The sequence below is a fragment of the Salmo salar genome, chromosome 19 (genome assembly GCF_965601325.2).
Source record: "Salmo salar chromosome 19, fSalSal1, whole genome shotgun sequence".
Classification (NCBI taxonomy): domain Eukaryota; kingdom Metazoa; phylum Chordata; class Actinopteri; order Salmoniformes; family Salmonidae; genus Salmo; species Salmo salar.
This window is the reverse complement of record NC_138309.1, coordinates 52,495,692-52,519,078: the sequence shown is the minus strand read 5'-3', so window position 1 is coordinate 52,519,078 and position 23,387 is coordinate 52,495,692. Positions and strand designations below refer to the sequence as shown.

General features: G+C 43.5%; 2 protein-coding genes across 8 annotated transcripts in view; one reads left to right on the top strand and one right to left on the bottom strand.

Annotated features, from left to right (window-relative positions):
• On the bottom strand, positions 1 to 13,490 carry stambpl1 (STAM binding protein-like 1). 5 transcript variants are annotated; one of them, XM_014158288.3, is made up of 13 exons: positions 13,323 to 13,490; positions 13,127 to 13,184; positions 9,613 to 9,720; positions 8,542 to 8,637; positions 6,620 to 6,837; positions 6,004 to 6,079; positions 4,799 to 4,894; positions 4,108 to 4,417; positions 3,713 to 3,837; positions 3,118 to 3,255; positions 2,091 to 2,203; positions 1,553 to 1,652; positions 1 to 1,415 (listed from the first exon to the last, which is right to left on the bottom strand). In XM_014158288.3, the coding sequence occupies exons 3-13, from the start codon at positions 9,640 to 9,642 to the stop codon at positions 1,359 to 1,361; spliced, it is 1,359 nt and encodes a 452-aa protein (XP_014013763.1). In that variant the 5' UTR covers positions 9,643 to 9,720; positions 13,127 to 13,184; positions 13,323 to 13,490; the 3' UTR covers positions 1 to 1,358. The 5 variants fall into 5 exon arrangements, with proteins under 5 accessions (XP_014013763.1, XP_014013764.1, XP_014013762.1 ...); XM_014158289.3 differs by lacking the exon at positions 8,542 to 8,637; XM_014158287.3 differs by having other exon boundaries at positions 13,127 to 13,473.
• A 4,199-nt stretch (positions 13,491 to 17,689) lies between these two features.
• ankrd22 (ankyrin repeat domain 22) overlaps positions 17,690 to 23,387 on the top strand; it is a 7,082-nt gene continuing 1,384 nt past the window's right edge. Inside the window, exons 1-2 of one of the 3 annotated variants that reach the window (XM_014158284.3) lie at positions 17,690 to 17,896; positions 23,067 to 23,258. In XM_014158284.3, the coding sequence (XP_014013759.1) occupies positions 17,876 to 17,896; positions 23,067 to 23,258 (213 nt within the window). In that variant the 5' untranslated portion in view covers positions 17,690 to 17,875. The remainder of the gene's footprint in view (positions 17,897 to 23,066; positions 23,259 to 23,387) is intronic. The other 2 variants (XM_045702418.2, XM_014158285.3) reach the window with 2 other exon arrangements.

The window sequence follows — 23,387 nt, the reverse complement described above, 5'->3', positions numbered from 1 at the left end:
TAAAGCAGTATGTGTTTTATTACCAAAATGACAGTGGAAAATGATGGTAGAGTCACTGCATTGACTGGTTGTCTTTCCCATTTCTAAACACAAAGCCGCTACAACAGAGCATGTTCCTACAGCGCCACTGGGACAGCTAATCACACTGTAGCAACAGTCCAACAACACACTGTAGTACTGATATAAAGTCAAATGAAAGACAAAGCCATTATCAGGACTGCTGTGAGGGGGTGTGACACGTTTTTTCTCCCACCACACCCACTTCTGCCAAAGGTGAAAGGAGAGCTCAATTTTCTACAGGGAGGGGTGCTTAAAGGCTAGCCTGGTCCCAGATATGTTTGTAGTGTTTCATTAACTTCAAATGGTCATTGGCAATCCAAACAATGATGAGAGCACAAACAGGTCTGGAACTAGGCTACTTAAATGCTTCATGGGCGTGGAAAGTGAGCCAATACCTGAGCTCTGTGTAGTCAAGGCCCTTGAATGGCAAAAAGCTACAGTTACTTTAAGGCGCCTAAGGTTTCTTTGCTTACAAATTCTCTGAGCACTTTGGTTTGTTCCTCCCCACACAAGACATGCCACCTCGACAGGCTACTTTTAGGAATATTTAAGTTATGGTTCTCTTTTCTGGTTTTTTTGGTCAACACTTCAAGATAAATCAAGACTCACATATAACGCAAAAATGTCAAGGCTAACATCCAACTGGCCAAAAGTCATTCATTATAACTAAGACTAAAAAGACAACAAAACAACTTCCTAAACCACAGAGCCATCACAATTAAATCCAGTCCATTTTATATTTAAGAAATCAATTTGTTTTTATTTGTTCATCAAATCTCCGCATGTAATCAATTGTGCAAATGCTGTATAATTGTGTCTTACAAGTCTTTTCCATTGTGTCCTGTTCCAGGAAAGTTAAATGGTAAGGATACCTTCATGGGAGACTATCATTCACATAACACAAAAGTGCACACACTTTAGCCAGTTCTCAAACTGTAACTCCTCAGGCCATTTACAGCAGGCCTGCATGCTAAAGTAGTTCTCTCTGGAGAATTCCACATCAAATCTGACAAGCAGAACTGGCAACAAAAAAAAAAATCCACTCTGCCAAATTGACTTGTTAAGCTATCAAAAAAAACATACTTTAGGATAAAGGGTTGATAAAATGACACCATTAGAACAATTCATCACCATGTGTTGCAAAGCAGTTTCAATTGACAGTACGTCCTTATTTTATTTTTTTTAATAAATACAAAAGCCTTCATTGTAAACAAAGATATAAATAGGAGATCCAGTTTGTGATGCAGAGGAGGAGGGGGGTGAGGGGGGGGGGTGAGTGTCTTCCCTTCCCCTCTCTGTCACCTGAGGTCCAGCACGGTTGTTTTCAAGTCCTTTATAACAACATGCCTACAGATCTGAAATGAGAAAAGCCTCGTTTAACTGTTCAGGTCAACTCACCGTGGAGAAGCACAACTAACAATAGAAGGAAATGTGAACACATACAAGCTCCATTCGTGACAGTGCTGAGAGGATGTCTGTGTGTATGACTTACGCTGAAGAGCGGCGGGTCCTTGGAGTGTGGGTGAAAGCCCTTCAGTCTGCAGCGGGCTACCTCCCCCATGCCAGAGCTGGTGAGTCTGAACACCCCCGTACTGCAAAACACAGATCACAGACACAGGCCTCGTCTACACAACGCTCTCATGGCCAAAGAAAGTCCGTCGAGTAAAAGTAGATAGTCTTCCAGCTAAGCAACCGTAAAGCCAACATAGGTTAGTCTCTCCCCAGCACAGCCAGAAGAGGACTGGCCACCCCTCAGAGCTGAACTTACGCCCGAGGCTCGTTCAGTGGGTTGGAACATTTAGACAACCAGATAGAGATGTTGAGTATAGAACTGACAAGACTCATTGTTCCACGTCACAGAGAATCATCATGTTGGTTCTACATCACGCATTTCTAACTCCCTGGAACATTGCTCCTTACTGAATAAACTATTTGAATACCGTCCACATTGCATGTCTTAGTGGATTGGTTTTCTTTAGCGTTAGCATCAGCAGGCCTACTCATTCTAGCGGACAGGGACAGAGACTCACTCGTTGTGCTTGGGCGAGCAGACGATGGCGATGGCTTCAGGCAGCATGAGCTGGTAGGAGCCGTGTGTATGCAGGTCTACACTGGACAGGAAGGCCGTCTGGGTGGGGTGGGTCTAAGGGCAGAGGAGAAGAGAGCAACCGGCAGAAGAGATAATGGAACTGCGTCAAAAAGGTCATTTTCTGTTAGGTGAATTACATTTGATATTTACAGAATAGGTTTCATTCCCCAAAAATCGGTGGAACTACAGATGTAGGATCTTGATTTGATCACTCTTTTGTTACTGCACAACAGGAAATGCAAACGTGTAGTGTATGAGTTTTTAAAAGGCTTCTAAAGTTTGTAATTTACACTTGATTTGCCATAACGAAAAAATGCAAACATTTTCATTAATTATAATCCACGTAATTATTCATATTTCCAGTTGCTGCAGGATACTTTTCCTGCTGTAGCAAACTGGCTCAAATTAAGATCCTACATCTGTACATTTCACTGTGTCCCTCCCCTGTACAACTCCCATGTTAGGGGATGTAAATCCAAGGTTTACATTGAAGGGGTACAGAATCTACAGTGCATTCTCTGAAGGTGACTGGCAGGGCTATGAATAACTGTGACATCTGAACCAGAGGGCCTGGTTTCTATGGTGATATTATGCAAATAAAAGCTCAGCCTCTGCCAATCTCTCCCCAGCACAGCCAGAAGAGGCCTGGCCACCCCTCAGAGCCTGGTTCCTCTCTAGGTTTCTTCCTAGGTTCCTGCCTTTCTAAGGAGCTTCTCCTGGTCAACATGCCTCTATATCTGCATTGCTTTCTATCTGGGGTTTAAGGCTGGGTTTCTGTATAGGCACTTTATGACAACTGCTGTTGTAAAAAGGGCTCTATAAAGATATGTGATTGATTGAATGGTTGCTTTCAGGCTGAATGGACAGCGTATTACCTTTATTTGTTTGTGTGTGTGTGTGTGTGGTGTGTGTGTGTGTGTGTGTGTGTGTGTGTGTGTGTGTGTGGGGGGGGGGTGATGTACACTCACATGGATCCAGCCCAGAGTCAGCAGACTGTGGTGGTCCTGGAAACTGAAGAGCTCCTCTACGTTCTCCATATCACAGTAGTCTGGGCCAGCTGACTGCTTGGGAACCACCACATGGGTCAGCAGAAACTCATTTTGAGTCTGGAAGAGGCAAAAGGGAACACTTCCCATGAATACCCTCGTACGGCATTAGAAGTGCATTTATAACAGCTTATGAGCTAATTCATTACAAATGCACAACAGTTGCTAATAATGGTTCATAAGTCTGGTGGCACTGAAGTACTGTTATTGCTATTTGGCAGGATATGGCACACCCACCTACACACAGCAATCTGGAGCAGGCACTTACATCACAAGACAGCAAATAATGTAGGAAGTACAAGCGACTTCAAATACTATTCTTGAACTTTGAACACCTTACATTGGCAACCTCCCTCCTCGTTCACAGATGACATGATTACAAATGGTGACTCCTGTTGTACGCTTAGACATAGTAAACTGGGATGTTTGACTTTCCCCAATAAACTGGCAGTTTGTCTACAAATAAAAAGGGATAAATGTTTGCGTACAGTATATTTAATGTAAGAGCATGTCTTACCAGTTTTCCACAGAGGACCCCACATGTCTCTATGCCCCTGGCTGTGTTGCTGTCGGCTAGCAGCAAGAACTTGTAGGTCAGGTCTCTCGGAATGACGACCCGCCTCAGGCCCTCAACCAGTTGAGCTGTACAGACGCGCGGAAACACACACACACACACATAATGTTGAACTACAATAACAGGATGTCCAACCATGTGACTCATGCAGCACATATACAGACTACAAATACATCAACAGTTATTATACTAGCCAGCTAAAATATACACATTAACTATTAATGTAACTCATTATTGACTTCCCCATATTACCTAACTAATGGATTGTTTGAGTAACAATCATTCAATCTAAAATATAGAGCCTAGATGTTCAATGGTAATGGAAGCAGGACACTCACTATGTACACCAGCCAGTGTAGCTGCTGGCTTGCTGCTGGGGAGACAAGGTTGATTGCGGTTTGGGTCGAGACGAACATGGTTCTTGGAGGAGTGGGACAGGCAGGACCCGTCCGTTTGTTCAGGCACTTTAGCGACCGCCTCGTCTCTGCGATTGGCCAGCTCCTGTCTGCGCAGTTGGTCCTCGAAGTATCGGAACTGCTCCGCCTCCATCTGCATCCTGCGCAGCTGAGCCACCCTCAGTCTCTCCTGCTCTACCAGAGACGTCCTCTGCAGCTGCTGGCCACAGCCATCCACCACCACAGCCTGGCTCTGCGCGCGCACACGAACACACACACACACACACACACACACACACACACACACACACACACACACACACACACACACACACACACACACACACACACACACACACACACACACACACACACACACACACACACAGATCTGTGCCATCTCAATGTTCGTACCATTTGTTGATATAGGTGATGTTACTCCAAAACACTTCTCATCACTACAACTATAAACTTGCTGCATTGAAGTATACCCATTCGTCAAAAAGTGATCCAAATACCACACTGTATCTAACTAATATGAACAGGTGTTGCACACTAGCACAAACAGGGTATCCAGCCAGCCTCCAAAATAACCTGTCTGAATGTAATGAAAGGTTTTGGTGCTAAACCTTACCTGACTCATAAGATATGCTGCGTGTTCCTTGTTGAACTTCTCATGGAGGAGCTTCCTCAATTGATCTTTGCGCGGAAATGCGACATCTTGCAATTTCTGAGAATAACACCCAACAGATAAACGGGACAAGGACATCTGTGTGAATGCAGGCAGGGAAACACTTTCTTCCATTAGTAGAGGGAATTTGCAGCTTAAACGGTCAGGCCAAGTGGGCTGAATCACTACTTTGAGAATAGAAAAACAATAAGCCATTAACCTACCATTTCAAAGCTCTTAATAGATTATAGTGTCGCTTCTACTGTTAGTCACCAGAAGGTCATCTACAGCCTTTGAGACTGGTGCTGTCCCTGAGCTGACCTTGCATCGCTTACCATAAACATACCTCACTTAAATCAGAGCAGACCACTAAGTAGCCTATCACTCAGGCAGACAGGGCCCTCTCTCCGTCCCTGCCACCCCTCTCTCCGTCCCTGCCACCCCTCTCTCCGGCCCTGCCACCCCTCTCTCCGGCCCTGCCACCCCTCTCTCCGTCCCTGCCACCCCTCTCTCCATCCCTGCCACCCCTCTCTCCATCCCTGCCACCCCTCTCTCCATCCCTGCCACCCCTCTCTCCATCCTTCCAGCTAGATTAATGAGCTCTCTGCAGGTCTGAGCACCACGGGAGTCCCCCCCAACATAGCAGGCCAAGGGTTTAGCACCATGGGAGCCCCCCCCCCAACACAGCAGGCCAAGGGTTTAGCACCACAGGAGTCCCCCCCCAACACAGCAGGCCAAGGGTTTAGCACCATGGGAGTCCCCCCCAACACAGCAGGCCAAGGGTTTAGCACCACGGGAGTCCCCCCCAACACAGCAGGCCAAGGGTTTAGCACCATGGGAGTCCCCCCCAACACAGCAGGCCAAGGGTTTAGCACCACGGGAGTCCCCCCCCCCCAACACAGCAGATCAAGGGTTTAGCACCATGGGAGTCCCCCCCAACACAGCAGGCCAAGGGTTTAGCACCATGGGAGTCCCCCCCAACACAGCAGGCCAAGGGTTTAGCACCATGGGAGTCCCCCCCAACACAGCAGATCAAGGGTTTAGCACCATGGGAGTCCCCCCCAACACAGCAGGCCAAGGGTTTAGCACCATGGGAGTCCCCCCCAACACAGCAGATCAAGGGTTTAGCACCATGGGAGTCCCCCCAACAGAGCAGGCCAAGGGTTTACCTTCATTATCACCTGCTTCTCTGGCACGCTGCACTCCCGGTAGTCTCGATGGCTGGGGAGTTTCTCTACAAACAGACTGACACAACAGAGATGGTTAGACAGATTATAGTTTATGAAGACTTATTTTTACTGCTACTACTACTACTGCTGCTGCTACTACTACTATTAATCCTGTACCCTAGTCACTTTACCCCTGCCTATTAGGTACATATCGACCTCAATTACCTCGTACCCCCACACATTGATATGGTACTGCTACTGTCTGTATATAGCTTCATTCTTGTGTATTTTATTCCTCGTTTATTCCTACCATTATTATTGCATCGTTGGGAAAGGCCTCATAAGTAAGCATTTCACAGTAAAGTCGACACCGGTTGTATTCAGCGCATGTGACGAATACATTTTTATTTGTATTATTCATCAATCAAGTACTTGAACTGCCATTAGTACATTGGACATAGGTATGTTAGTATTCCACTATCACAGGCCCTAAACTAGTCTGCAACAATTGTCAATTCAACATCTATTCCACGTTGGTTCAACGTCATTTCATTGAAATGACGTGGAAACGACGTTGATTCAACCAGTGTGCCCAGTGGGCACTCTCTCTCCTCACGTGATGAACTTGTTGTAGAGGACGTAGGCGTTCTCCAGGCTGCCCTCCTCCAGGTACACGGCGGCCATGCGCTCCATCTCCACGCCAGAGCGGAAGTAGCGGCGTGGCGTGATCTCCTCGTTGATCTCCACGCTGCAGCCCATCTTGCTGAGGGCCAACACGCGCTCCGCCGCCGTCAAGCTCACGTCGGTGTGGTCCGGCTCGGCCGCCAGCTTCTTCTGTTGGGGGGGGGGGGGGTCAAAGGTCACCAGGATCAGAGTTCAAAGTGTCACAGAGGTCAACTTAGCAGTCAATGTAACCACAAGCGCCGGAGTACAGAAGAACATAATAGATGTCCTTGTGGTAGTTTAGCATTTTCCCTTCCAATGGATAAGGTTAGGATTTGACTAAGCATGGAGAGGACAGCCCTATCAGCACTAGCACACCTCTTTCTACACCACAGGGCCCAAAACAACACATTTATCACTAGCATTGCATCAGAACCAGTGTCTACATAGGCAGAAAAACCCTAAGGCTAACAGCCTGACACAGCAACACTATCACCCCTAGCAGAGGTCTACAGTAGCATCAACTGAAATACCAACAGCTAGGATCAGCATGAGCCGTCTCCTTCAGCAGCCTCCCAGCCCTCCCCAGGCGGTCACGTGACCAGACAACATCAGCACTGCCATCCCTCACTAGGTCAAGGCGGCCAAAACAGGCGGGGGATGGAGGGGGGCTGATCGGAAGCATTCATAGGTAGAACGGACGGCGCTATGCTAGTACACGCTAGCCTGATCAGCCCTGCTCTGCACCACACTAATGAAAACAGCACAGTACACACGGGACACTGCTGCCTCAGAGTTCTTTGAGGTTACTATTGACGTGGGAGTCTTATCAAGACTCCACTGGACTCTACAGGGGGTAGTGACGAAGACTGCGGGGGAAATGATTGTACTCTCGATGAAGGATCAGATTAAGACATCCTTTCGGCAGCGACAGTTGAAGCAGGCAGGAGATTTCGCTCTTTGGAGAGCTTGATGATAGCATCTCCTTTGTCTAATCATCTATTCATGAGCAGAGGAAGTGTAAAGAGGCAAACATCCGCACCATCCCTTTCTCCCACCCCAGGATGGAGGGATGGCTCTGAATGGAGAGATGAGTCTGACAGAGCAGCTGAATACTAACGGGAGTGAGTCAGGGGAAACCGTTGGCGTGGATCCCCAACCCACTAACCCATTCCCAGTCCCCCCCACTCTACAGAAGAAATCAATGCAGCCCACCCACACCCTCATCACCCCCTTCTACACAGAGGACACCCATTCACTCCAGCTTTCCACCCACCTTCCTATACTCACCTTGATTCCTACATTTCCTAAAGACAAGTGAACTCAAGCCCATCAACCTTACTCACCTCCCACCTATCCCACTCCACACACAGCCCATCACTCTCCCTGTCACCTCCCACTCCACACACAGCCCATCTCTCCCCACTTCACCTCTAACCCCTTAAGGCGTGCACACTAGGTTCAGTTTGCGCCTAGCAGAACTCGGCTAGGTGAAGTGAACGCATGTGCCTCGCATCTCCAATCCAAAGTGAAATCTCGAATTGGCTTCCTATTTCGCAACAAAGCATCCTTCACTCATGCTGCCAAACATACCCTCGTAAAACTGACCATCCTACCAATCCTCGACTTCGGCGATGTCATTTACAAAATAGCTTCCAATACCCTACTCAACAAGCTGGATGCAGTCTATCACAGTGCCATCCGTTTTGTCACCAAAGCCCCATATACTACCCACCACTGCGACCTGTACGCTCTCGTTGGCTGGCCTTCGCTTCATAATCGTCGCCAAACACATTGGCTCCAGGTCATCTACAAGACCCTGCTAGGTAAAGTCCCCCCTTATCTCCGCTCACTGGTCACCATAGCAGCACCCACCTGTAGCACGCGCTCCAGCAGGTATATCTCTCTGGTCACCCCTAAAGCCAACTCCTCCTTTGGTCGTCTCTCCTTCCAGTTCTCTGCTGCCAATGACTGGAACGAACTACAAAAATCTCTGAAACTGGAAACACTTATCTCCCTCACTAGCTTTAAGCACCAGCTATCAGAGCAGCTCACAGATCACTGCACCTGTACATAGCCCATCTATAATTTAGCCCAAACTACTACCTCTTCCCCTACTGTATTTATTTATTTTATTTATTTTGCTCCTTTGCACCATATTATTTATATTTTATCTCTGAACTTTCTTCAAACTACAAATCTACCATTCCAGTGTTTTTCTTGCTATACTTTATTTACTTTGCCACCATGGCATTTTTTTGCCTTTACCTCCCTTATCTCACATCATTTGCTCACATTGTATATAATCTTATATATATTTTTTTTTCTACTGCATCATTGATTGTATGTTGTTTTACTCCATGTGTAACTCTGTGTTTTTGTATGTTGTCGAACTGCTTTGCTTTATCTTGGCCAGGTCGCAATTGTAAATGAGAACTTGTTCTCAACTTGCCTACCTGGTTAAATAAAGGTGAAATAAATAAAATAAATAAAAAATACTCCCTTAAGACAGTCGCTTGAAAAATTTGAAAAGCGCGGCAATAGTACCGTTTGTCCCTCTTGAGACGCCGTAGCCAGTTAACACTTCCTCAAAAATGTACTAAAAAAATCTGTAATTAATTGATGTTCGTTCCGAAGAGGTTTTAGTAATTTTATAGCTAAGATGTTTGTTGCAGTATTCCACAATGGAAAAAAATGTGCATGAAAGCAAGTCGTCTCTCATCGAATGACAACAAACACTTATTTGAAGAATCCCTACTGTTGACCAATCACCACACTTCGGATTGTCTCAACAACAACAAAAATTGTGAGCATGAACAGCCGAAAAAAAACCTTGCCAAAGACCAAAGGGAACAAAAACGTCACAAAATGTCATCATAATATATGCACAAACTGTTTAGGATGGGAAGCAAACAGACACCTTTACCCCCGACTAACAAGACTCACCAGTGTGCTGAAGCTGAAACCTTGCTCCATGGTGTCTTTAGACTGCAGGATCACAGGCTCCAATCTTCCCAAATGTGTCCACCTGTCATCTCCTAAGATGAAAGCCCACTGGAGACAAGAGGAGAGAAATCTTAGCTCGGCTAATGGCCATGACTCGGTTGTGTGATGATGGCCGTTGGGTCGATAAGGTTCCCTCTCACTGAGAGATCGAGACATTAATGTTGTCCACAGAGACAGCTTACCCTCGGTAGGAGTCATATAAATTGATCAAGCTCTTGACTTAGAACTTGACTTGTATTACAGTATGTAGTATTTTCAGCCAACAAGGATTTATGTTGTTTCATAGCACGAGTCTCCAAAAGCAGCCACTCAAACAAATTCTTACAGGTTCTTCAAAACAGCGAAACATGCTTTAATGGCCTCCAAGAAAAGGTAGCATACTGTTGCTATGACAGCTTGTAACCAAGGAGCAAAATAGGGTGATTCATGGACATATTCTGCTGAGATGAAATCCTTTATCTATCACTAAGCTTGGTCAATGAGCAGATTTGAACAGTGCCTTTAATCCTCCAGAGTCCCTCTACTCTTCAATCCCAAAACTACTATTTGATAGTGCAACCGAATTGAAAGCAAGATGTTGCAATACATCCAAACCCTTTCCATTTGTCAGTGACATTCTGGTTGATGCTGCCATGGAAACCCATCATGTACAGTACACAATAGCAGCATGGTGTGAAATCTAGGTGTAATTAACACTGCCCAAGGCTGACTGCAATGTGAAAAAGAGACATCAAGTCAGTTCCTGTAAAATGTGTATATTTCTGCAGTTAATACGTGTATTTAATACAAACATTTGATTAGAATTCTGAATTATTCCTCTAATTCATTTTCACTCCAACAAAGAAATGTGAAAAGAAATGGCAAACAAGTCCTTTATAATCCAAAGTGTGCCCCAAATAGAAACATTGACCTCTGTACTGAAAATAAATAGTTTAGTTGAGGTCCAGACTCCAGAGAGATCTGGCTAGTCTGATCAAAATCTCTCTTGTATCCTTTTGTCTATCCTGTCATAAGCACTTGAGCACTCATCATTCACATGTGGAGTGTTCGCCAAGCTTTGGATTCATACTTTCTCTGCGAGATTCAGTAATAAATGCTCAAGCAGATGGGAACAACATTCACTGATTCAAATATGATTTTTTACCAAATAAAATTACAGGAGACTTGACAGGCTTCAGTCACTAGCAGATAGAGTTGAATATTTTCCCAGTATTTTACAAAATGTTCCATCCCTAGAATAAATCACTTTTCTCCCAGGTAATCTGGTAAAACAGAAAGTGTCATTCAAAAGCATATACTGTAAATAGGCCTTTGTCTGGATTTGATTAGAGCTTTGATTGAAAATTCAAGTCTGATGCTACCTGTGCCTAATGAGCCATATATTACATGGGCCCTACATTACATACATTTTATGAGCCCTACATTAAAGACATGTAATGAGCCCAAAAAAGGCCAAATGATTGTGTCGTTATCCAATACACATACAGTACCAGTCAACATTTGACACACCTACTCATTCAAGGGTTTCTTTATTTTTACTATTTTCTACATTGTAGAATAATAGTGAAGACATCAAAACTATGAAATAACACATGTGGAATCATATTCTAACCAAACAGTGTTAAACAAATCAAAATACTGTATATTTGAGATTCTTCAAAGTAGCCACCCTTTGCCTTGATGACAGTTGTATATATTTTTGTGACTTCTGGTAACTCTTTGTGGATTTAAATCAATAGCTGTTTAGTGGTCCAAAAATGTTGGAAAAATGTACTTGCTTGACCCTGCTGTAGGTCATGTAACTGTCTGTTGCTGTACATGCAATATGCTTTGTGGACTTCACTGGACAGAGGTTGCTATCCAGTTTTGTGATAAAACCAAAAGGTGTGGTTGAATTTATTCTGCCACTGTGTCTTGTTGTCTCTGCCTTTAGGCCTATAAATCATGGTCGCAAGGGATATTATTTAAAAGGTTATAGAGCATCTATATAGCAATCTAGAACAGGATTATCTATATTGGATGCAATTTCAATGGAATTGATGAAGAGAGAGAAAGACTGTGAGAGACTGCTCGGCATGCACTAATTTAAAGCAACAATATTCGAGAAAGGTTTTGAAACTCTGCAGCTGTAATTTAAAAAAAAAAATTATATCCTTACAAAAAGTTCTCTTTATATATCTTCATCTTTTAAAAAAATAAGGTGACCCCTGAAAGTTAGATGGGTAAATTCAACGTGCATTTGGTCTTTATATTATAGACTATGCTGCAGCAAATGTAGGCCTACCTGTCACAAGAAAAGAAAAAAAGTTACCATGAGATAGATCTACATACATTGTGAACTACGCTCCAATCTGATATGGTCTGTCCCCACCCTGAGCATTGATGATTCATCATGCAGAGGCCGTAGAAAAGCCAGATTTAGACATTGCATATAATTTAACACTTCCATTTCACTCCATGCTGTTCATATAAATAATTTATTATTATTTACCGGTTTCTCATAGTTATTTATCCCGGGAAAAGGGAGTGGCTTAAAGTGGTAAATCTCGGTAACCGTGTTCCCGCCATTCAACCCTACTAGCAGATTATGAATACAGCATGATATTAATTAGGCTTTCTAACTACAACTTCCCTATTAACATTGCCCTACTATGTGGCATCGCAATCATGAGTCTTTCCTTCAATTGAATTTGCACACTAAATGCACCATTCAAAAATGGCAGACAATTTTAAGATATGACTTGCAAACAGTGCAGATTCAGGAACCCCCCCAAAACGAAAAAATGAATGTGGTTGCATTGTAGGCAGTCTACTGTACTTAAGTCACAGTACTATCATTTGGATAAATTGTCCATTGTACAAGTATCTAATATCCATTATAACATTATCTTAAGTAATTTTAATAACAAACGTCAGTGAATTTATAGACGTAGAACGTATGTAAGTATCCTCTGAAACAAAATAAAACAGTTGAATGTACAGTGTAACTTCCGCTCTCTCAGACAGGCTTGACTGTTTCCTGTATTCTTTGGTAAACTGATGCACCTGTCACTAGCTATTACAGTAGTACATCGTCCTCTTTTGATAGCCATGTGTATCAACATAAAGATAAAAATCACACCCTACATGTCAACGCTAGGAAAGTGTCTCAACAACATTGTATCTGTACAATGACGTCGATCATCCCTTTGGGCTACAGTGAACTTGTAATTTCAGATTCCATGTAGCAATTGGACTTCATGTTTGTGATTTAAAATAAATTCCTGGGCATTTCACAGTTTTGCAACATCAGGAGATTTAAGAGGGGGGGGGGGGGGGGGGGGGGGGGAGGTGAATGAGACTAACTTAATCAGACTACTGCGTGTAGATTCAGGAAAATAATAGAAGCTATTTGATTTACACAGCTTAACGTGCAGTAAATTGATCAACCATGTAAATAGGTGAAAACGCTTACCAGTTTATTTACCCGCTAATGCCCATACTCGTGTGTCCCTGTCGTCACGTGGCACATGCTAGAATTGAGTGCGAAAACAGGCGTCAATAAATCACTATTCTCTTATCCAAACCTCGCCGATTTAGCTTTTGTACGGTAATCTACTTCATGAAGTCATTGTTCAAAATGAAAAAGGATAGAAAGAGCGACAGTTTACCAGCGATAAAATGGCTGAAAGCTGTCTTTCAAATCCAATGTCCAATAAGGCGAGAGAGATTGTTATCCAGTCCACCTATTATAGCATCGGCGATGTGGTGTTGGCAGCAGCGGCGGTCTCTATGAAGTGATGTGTGGAGAGGAGAATCCAGTCCACCACCCTGGTGGACAAAAAAGAGAGAATGCCCTACAGTTGCGACACATGCGGCATCATTTGCATCCTGTAATTTACAAAAAGAATATTCACGCATCCTGTAATTTATAAGAAGATTGTTCATGGTGCACACCACAGAAGCGTTTGGCTTGACACATTGCATGTTAACGTGGGGAAAATTAGAAAGAAAAAAATCTAAAGGCTGCCCAACAAGAAGAAGATATTTCTATTGAAGCCCATTCAGCTACCCAGATGTATTTGAATGTGGCCTGACAACAATTTTGGACCCCCTTGTGGCCCCCCTAAATGTGGAGTATGAAATCATTCTTACATAACACATTTTTGCTCTCATTCTTTTTTTACATCCTTATTAGACAGTGGCAATGATGATGATTATGAACATGGTCTTTTGCCTGCTAATGCCTGCAATGCAGTGAAGAAAACGATATGACAACAATAATGTCTAATGTAACTGGCCCCTCTAACAGTACAACTGGCCCCAGCTTGGCCCCCCAGTTGAAATGGTCTAGAACCGCCACTGTGTGGAAGCTATTTCAAAATGTTCGAGATGCACTCTTAACATTTCGTGATACTAAGTCGAAATGTTGAGTTATGTGTGTGTGTGTGGGGGGGGGGGGGGGTTAATGTATTTTATCTATTCCAGAACGAACACACCTGATTCAACTTGTCAACAAATAATCAGCCCAGATGCGATATTAGCATGTACATCTTCGTGGGGCAAACAAACAAAAAAAGGTGGGATGCATGCCAGCAAGGCCACAACACAACACTAAAACAACATATGAATTGCACTATAACGGTGACAAATGGTGCCCACAAACTGTTAGGGCCTACATAAAGCTGTCCCAACAGCAGTCCCAACACCTTACCACTACTACACCTGGCTATCAGCGGAGTCTTGTCTGGCAGCGAAACAGTTCATTCAGCCTCATTTACTGCCTTTAAAAAAAACATAGCTGTAATGGCTGACTTTCTTAAACAAATGTGGTTTCTAATGACAATTGAGATGTACAAACTAAGTCATATGGGGACCAAATGCGGATAAGAGGCAATCCGTAATTTCGATTAAGACATTAATGAGCGAGCTAGGACGAACGTATAACTATTTGTTGAGCACTTTTGAAATGTACAGCGACAGAATTCAGAACATGGGCCGTTCTTAGTGTTCTCCCTGTACACCAAGTCAGAACCGTAGGATATATAAAGGGGGCATATAAGCAGACAATGAAAGCTCTTACAATATTTGATCATTACATTTCTCAAAAACAGGTTATAGGCTGCATGTGCACCACCAAGTCAGAACAGTAGGCGAAATTAAGAGGTGAAAATAGACCAAATTATTAGGGTGTTTCACATGGGCTACTAACAGCTTACTACACAACGTACACTTAGTATTACATTCTTGTCTACAGTATACATATGTCCCTGGCATATTACATCATTTATGCAGAAGCATATAAGACATTCTTGGACTCACCTTGTTGTGCTGTGCTCACTTGAACAGGAAGGTGGCACGGCAGTCCTTTGTGGGCAAATTTTGTCAAACTGTCATCACAGTCTGCCATTCTCTGGATTTATGGTGCTTTCAAGACAACTGGTAACTTGGGGGGAAAAAAGGTTGAATCATGATGATGTCAGTGATATTCAGGCCATAGCTCTAGAGAGAGGCCTGAGTTCCGGATTTACAATTCTGAGTTGGATGAAAGTTCAAAACGTATTTTCCTAGTCGTAGATAATTTTTCCCGAGGTCCCAGTTGTCTTGAACTCACTAAAGTCTGATTTTGCAGTTCCGAGTTAACGGTTGTTTTGAGCTTCATTGACAGCATGATCAATGTTGAATGTTTATAATTTTAAACAAGGAAAAGAGACCCTTAATCTTAGACTTGGAACCACACAGCCACTCCACTGAATAGCAGGCTGATTGCTTTGTAATGCTTTCAGTTAGCCACTGATTCCTTCCAAACCACTCATTGTTGAATTTGTGATGTACAAGTTACATTTACATTACATTACATTTAAGTCATTTAGCAGACGCTCTTATCCAGAGCGACTTACAAAATGGTGCATTCACCTTATGATATCCAGTGGAACAACCACTTGACAACAGTGCATCTAAATCTTTTAAGGGGGGGGGGGGTTAGAAGGATTACTTTATCCTATCCTAGGTATTCCTTAAAGAGGTGGGGTTTCAGGTGTCTCCGGAAGGTGGTGATTGACTCCGCTGTCCTGGCGTCGTGAGGGAGCTTGTTCCACCATTGGGGTGCCAGAGCAGCGAACAGTTTTGACTGGGCTGAGCGGGAACTGTGCTTCCTCAGAGGTAGGGGGGCCAGCAGGCCAGTGGTGGATGAACGCAGTGCCCTTGTTTGGGTGTAGGGCCTGATCAGAGCCTGAAGGTATGGAGGTGCCGTTCCCTTCACAGCTCCGTAGGAGTAAGTTGTGGTGTAATGTTTATGTCCAATAGCCGATGAGCACCGATGTGTTTTATCTACACTTTCTCTTCATTATTTCCCTTCATATGACAGGGATTTAAAAGGATTTGCCAGTAGATTGTCGATTCGATTCATGATGACTGCTAAGATTTTGAAAGTATGATGTTGACATGATCAGCCCAATCAAAGCTACTGTAGATATAACGTGATTTGACGTTTTATCTGTGGCCAATGACCTTGAGTCTTCTTGGATGGGCACTTCTAATGTAACTCTATGGCAGTACCCAAGGGGCTTGAATTTTTGAGCTCTACCCTTAGACTTGGCGGTGACGTAGTGTCCCCATGAGTGACAGAACACTGAGCCAATCACGGCGCACCGCTCCGTATTTTCTGCTGACTTGCCCCACCACCACAGAAAGCACTGAGCTAGGCTGAAACACCTGCATTTTGGAGCTGCCTTACTCAAGAAAACAAAAAAGGGACCATGTTTGTATGCGGCTTTATTAACTCAATTCTATATTATTTTTTACATTGTTTGCAAACTGATATGTGACACATTAATGCCAAAATAACATGCATTTCAATTTTTGAAAAAAATATGGGCGCCACTGATAAGCCCTTGATAAGGTGAATCAGGTGAACTAGTTCAGGGCTAAAACAACCCCGTGAGAGGTTTGACGCATACAAAAACTAGCTATACATATATTATGTATATAGACGTATGTATGTCACCTGTGTAGGCCTTTGCATTTAAAAAGTTACTCATACACTATGTCATCACTATTGTGTTGATTTATTAATTCCAGTCAATCATTTTGGATTGATAAGGTCTAGACAGCCTAGCCACCCGAAGTTTTGAACATAAACAACATTTGATCACATTCACATGGTCTCTTAACACAAATAAATAGGCCTATTTTAGGCTATAAATGCAGTGCATGGCTTAGGCTATGAATACATGACGTTACCGCTTCGTTTCCCATGGCCAGAGGGGGTCAGAGCGCATATGGTTTCTCTAGGCTACCTGCAGCTGTGGTTGTTATCGGTAGGTTATAGCTGATCAGATTAATTGTGCACGAGTTGACATAGCATGAGTGAGGCAAAGCAGTCTAAACAACAGTACTTTGTCCCTCCTTTTCAACACTTTTGTGTCAATATCTTGTCTTCAACTGAACCAAATGTTGCTGGGGGCAAATTCCAGCTTGCCACACGTTTTCCTGCGGCCCTGCTGTGCTGATCTCTGCAACGTGGATAGATGGAAATCACCACATAATGCTACAAATGAAAATCCTAAATGCCAAAATAATGGAACCAGTTGAATGAATGAGGGATACAGTATATTGAAAACAGGTGCTTCCACACAGGAGTGGTTCCTGAGTTAATTAAGCAATTGACATCCAAACACGCTTAGGATCATGTGTAAAAAATGCTGCGCAGATTTATCAGATAGCTCTATTCTAGTGAACCCTTCGCCTTGCACACCCGTGTTGTTGCGCCATCCCTTACGAAAAAAGAGTGCAGTATGCTGCAAATACTGCTTCCAAAATAAGTAGTTTTTACTGCAGTAATTTTGCAGTGTAATTGGAGTTACAGTGCAGTATAACTGCAGTTCAACAGCAGTAGTAGGCCTACACAAGTTATTCTACAATTACTTGGTCCAAAATACCACAGTATACTGCAGTTAGGCCTTTGCACAAAGTGCTTACCCACAATTGTTGCCTGTTCTTGTTAAAATGAGCAAAGTGGTAATGACTCAAACAAGCCACACCCTACAGTAATGGTGTTACTAGCATGATGAATCTGATAGGTGCGTAACTGAAAAATGAATACATCGGCTGTGGAAATATTAGCCTACCTCTGAAGACATTTTACTTGACTGGCTTCTAAAAAATAAAAGTCAGGTGTTTTATTTCACCGGGGAAAGTATTTTGTCACTGAAGAAGAGGCGACATGGGGATAGTGTATTCAGAGGTGAGCTGTCATTTACACACGTTTAATGGGAACGTTTTTTTTAGTCTGTGTGTAGTTGTTTAGTCTCTTTTAAAGTTTTAGTAGGATGCCCCTCAATGTAGTCCCTCGGCAGTGCAGCATGTGGATTGCTAGGTGTATCCAGGTAGACGCAATTTCCCTCAGCTGAGTAGGACTACCTGTAGACCAGGGTTCTCTGTTCCTGGAGCTATACCCTCCTGGACGTTTTCACTCCAACCCAAGTTGTCACTAACCTGGCTCATTTTGTAAACCAGTTAATTATTAGAATCGGGTGCACTAAATTGGGGTTGGAATGAAAACCTACATGGTGGTAGCTCTCCAGGAACAGGGATCCTAGTCTTTATGATATTTGAAGGACTATTCGGGCAACTTTATCGGTGTCTCGAGTAAAAGGGTGAAAGAAAACAATCACAAAATCAGTTAATTTCGGGCAAACCACATTCCAGTGAAAAGCAGACGTCGGGAATCGCAGATGGGTGCAGTCGTTGCGTCATATAGCCGACTAACCTGGTTTACTTAATACATTCACTGCTAAATTATAATTAACAAACATAACACATCATGTACTTACATAATGAATTGTATGTAGAACACGATAAATAGCAGCCTACACTTACACAACTTTTGGAGAGGAAGGAAATAAGTCAAAACACTTTTCATAATACAAGAAAGACTCATAATTTCCTGCATTCACTTTTATTGTAAATAAGAATATCTATTTCTAAACACTTCTACATGAATGTGGATGCTACCATGATTATGGATAATCCTGAAGGAATTGTGAATAATGATGAGTGAGAAAATTATAGACACACAAATATCATACCCCTTGAAAAATGCTAAGCTATTTTATTAGTGTAGTGGTGCGATGTTAGCATGTCTTGGGGTTATGATGTTTGTGCGTCTGTAACTTTCTCACTCATCATTTTTCACAGTTCATTTGGGATTAGCTGTAATCATGTTAGCATCCACATTAATATAGAAGTATTTAGAAACATATTATATTCTTATTTACAATAAAAGTTACTCCAAAATGACACAATACATTATTTACCATTCATTTCAATTGGGCACAAAATAATCTGAAACACAAGCAAAACAAACAGCTATGAATGTGAGACCAAATACTTAACTTTTTACTACTTTAATACACATACAAGTGAATTTGTCCCAATACTTTTGCGCCCCTAAAATGGGGGACTATGTACAAAAAGTGCTGTAATTTCAAAACGGTTCACCCAATATGGATGAAATTACACTCAAATGGAAGCTGACAGTCTGCACAATAACTTCATAGTCATTGTTTGATTTAAAATCCAAACTTTTGGAGTATAGAGCCATAAGAAGAAAAAATGCTTCACTGTCTCAATAATTACAGAGGGCACTGTAATTCATATCATAGGCCTAATGGTACTGTAGAGCTCCGTCCTGCCTGTATGGGTCCACCGCCCTACAGCGCCCCAACCCAACACACCCCATTCAGCTTTAGGATCTTAGTGAAACATTCATTATTGGTTTCAGGTGTGTTAGGCCAAGGCCAGAGTGACAACCAACAGACCACCATTGCCAGGACTGAGCAGCCCAGCAGGGATTGCCTAAATGGGTATCTCCCCTGACGTGGGCATGTTTTCAATACAGACTCCTTTTGTCGCACAGTATTCCATATAAGACATCCAAACTGTATGAAAGTTGCACTGTATACCCTTAATCTGGAAATAAATCAAATCTATTGATACATAACTTGACATTACTGTCATCCATTGTGGGAGGATAACCAACCTTCGAATTAATGGAAATGCATTTCTTAGCCGCTATAAATACTAGGTTACACAGTTTCTTCTGATAAGTCTCCCTTATCAACATTTCCAAGCAAAGGTGTTTTACACCTCCAGCAGAGGACTTACATTTCTGAATGCATGATATTCAGTTTCACTGGCATATAGTATGTTCTATGGATGGCCTTAAACTGCAGTAATTTATGTCTGAGATTATATGAACATGACTGAGCATTAAATCAAATCTGTATCCATTCATCATCATCATCATCAATAGCTTCTACCAGGTCTTCCTCCTATTTTTGTTTTACATGTTTAGTGTCATCGGGAAAAGCCTCTATCAACCCTAGGTACAGTTTGTAAATCAACTTGAGGTTTGTCAGATGGCCTTAAAATAATTTCAATCTTTGAAGCTTCTGGCTTGTCCAGTGTTTGCTGCACCGAGAGAATAAAGTGTTGCATCTGTAAAATTCACCTGAGCTCGGTAGACTGGTCTTCCCTGGCTGTCTGACCCTGCTGTCACCACCTAATCGTGCTAAGACATGATGAGCATAGTGTTTTCTACTGAGTGTCCACCATGACACTGAAGCCTGTAGAGCTGTTTATACCGTGTCAGCATGAAAAGTAGAGAATTATGTAGTAAAACTGACAGACCAATAATGTTACATTGCTATACTGACTGTGATTGAGGATAAAAAATAATATATAATGTTAGCCACCTTTTGGCTAGCTCTATGGTACATCAACTGGCGAAAACGAGCCAAGTTAATTTACTTCTGTTGAAAGGGGACAAAACAAAAGCTACAAAACATTTCCATACACACAACAACTGTTAGATACTGCTACCTGACAGATAGCTAGAGGCTAGAGCTGAACTGGCTGTGGTAGCTAGTTACTAGCTAGCTAGCTTGTTCATTCACTTAAGATAGAACTTGAGTCGAGAGGGGATCAAACATTAGCTCATGTTACATGTCAGTTACACTACTAGCTCAGCACTGGGATTTTTTTTTCATTTTTTTCTGTTAAGTCAAACAGCAGTTACCTTGGCAGCTACATCAGTTAAATAAAAAGTAGTCATTTTCTGTTCTACTTGCTTTTACAACTCAGAGAAAAAGCATAACACACATAGACAACAGCTGCCTCTGTTCACACGCTCTGTGGTGTCCACGCGGCCCTAAATCTAGTTGGCTGAAACCACCAAACAGCCTAGCCGACCGCTCTGAGGCATTTGCATGGTCCTAAAGCACACTGATGCCGCTTTTTGTATCACAGGCAATGATAAAACTGGGAGGGGGGGGGGGACAAAAATGCAATTTCACTATTTGGGAGGGTCATGTGAAAGTTGCACCCCGTCACTTGGGGTCTGCCACAGATGTTTTGTCTTGTTAAAGGGCGGTGTTGGCCATACCCATATAGGCTATGATATTTCACTAGCCATCTGACAGAAACCGGAGGTGACCTGTATTTGACCGCTCTCAGGTGTCATCTGTGTTTTTTAAGGATGTGACCTAAGGAGGGGCTGGCCGGTTGTCTCACGGTTATAACTGAAGTGAGACAGGAATTACCTGTTTTGCTGCTCATCTTATCTGCCACTGGCTACAGAAGGGCTCCTTCTCAGTACAGCATTTACATTTAAGTCATTTAGCAGACGCTCTTATCCAGAGCGACTTACAAATTGGTGCATTCACCTTATGATATCCAGTGGAACAACCACTTTACAATAGTGCATCTAAATCTTTTAGGGGGGGTTAGAAGGATTACTTTATCCTATCCTAGGTATTCCTTAAAGAGGTGGGGTTTCAGGTGTCTCCGGAAGGTGGCGATTGACTCCGCTGTCCTGGCGTCGTGAGGGAGCTTGTTCCACCATTGGGGTGCCAGAGCAGTGAACAGTTTTAACTGGGCTGAGCGGGAACTGTGCTTCCTCAGAGGTAGGGAGGCAAGCAGGCCAGAGGTGGATGAACGCAGTGCCCTTGTTTGGGTGTAGGGCCTGATCAGAGCCTGAAGGTACGGAGGTGCCGTTCCCCTCACAGCTCCGTAGGCAAGCACCATGGTCTTGTAGCGGATGCGTGCTTCAACTGGAAGCCAGTGGAGAGAGCGGAGGAGCGGGGTGACGTGAGAGAACTTGGGAAGGTTGAACACCAGACGGGCTGCGGCGTTCTGGATGAGTTGTAGGGGTTTAATGGCACAGGCAGGGAGCCCAGCCAACAGCGAGTTGCAGTAATCCAGACGGGAGATGACAAGTGCCTGGATTAGGACCTGCGCCGCTTCCTGTGTGAGGCAGGGTCGTACTCTGCGAATGTTGTAGAGCATGAACCTACAGGATCGAGTCACCGCCTTGATGTTAGTGGAGAACGACAGGGTGTTGTCCAGGGTCACGCCAAGGTTCTTAGCACTCTGGGAGGAGGACACAATGGAGTTGTCAACCGTGATGGCGAGATCATGGAACGGGCAGTCCTTCCCTGGGAGGAAGAGCAGCTCCGTCTTGCCGAGGTTCAGCTTGAGGTGGTGATCCGTCATCCACACTGATATGTTTGCCAGACATGCAGAGATGCGATTCGCCACCTGGTTATCAGAAGGGGGAAAGGAGAAGATTAATTGTGTGTCGTCTGCATAGCAATGATAGGAGAGACCATGTGAGGATATGACAGAGCCAAGTGACTTGGTATATAGCGAGAATAGGAGAGGGCCTAGAACAGAGCCCTGGGGGACACCAGTGGTGAGCGCACGTGGTGCGGAGACAGATTCTCGCCACGCCACCTGGTAGAAGCGACCTGTCAGGTAGGACGCAATCCAAGTGTGGGCCGCGCCGGAGATGCCCAACTCGGAGAGGGTGGAGAGGAGGATCTGATGGTTCACAGTATCAAAGGCAGCCGGTAGGTCTAGAAGGATGAGAGCAGAGGAGAGAGGGTTAGCTTTAGCAGTGCGGAGCGCCTCCGTGACATAGAGAAGAGCAGTCTCAGTTGAATGACCAGTCTTGAAACCTGACTGATTTGGATCAAGAAGGTAATTCTGAGAGAGATAGCAGGAGTGCTGGCCAAGGACGGCACGTTCAAGAGTTTTGGAGAGAAAAGAAAGAAGGGATACTGGTCTGTAGTTGTTGACATCGGAGGGATCGAGTGTAGGTTTTTTCAGAAGGGGTGCAACTCTCGCTCTCTTGAAGACGGAAAGGACGTAGCCAGCGGTCAAGTAGTAGGCTCACTTACCCTATCTGATGTTGGCATTGTTTCATTGTTGGTCTGTTTATCCTTCAATAAAGCCTTGACCCAGGTGTGAAATCAAGACGAATCAACATGCATTGATTTACCATACATAGCCTACAAATGCATGAACTGGTTTATGAAGTTACTTTACATGCTACCATTTGCTTATTTCCGCAGCCCATTTGCCAAGCTGCCTACGATAACGACCTTCAAAAGGTGTACCACATTGTAAAAGAGGATGCCAAGACTTTAAATGTTCAAGATGAGGAATCTGGCGATACACCAATCATAGCTGCCTGCAGATGTGGAAACATCCAAATGGTCAAGTACCTTTTGGACCTGAAGGCAGATGTAGCTATAAGAAACAAGGTAGTGGAAATGCAGTTCTGAGACATTTGGACAGTAACTTTTATTTATGCTTGTTTCTATGACTACCAAATACACAAACAGTAGTTATTATTTACTATGTCACTGTCATTTATATGTAAATATTAGGTA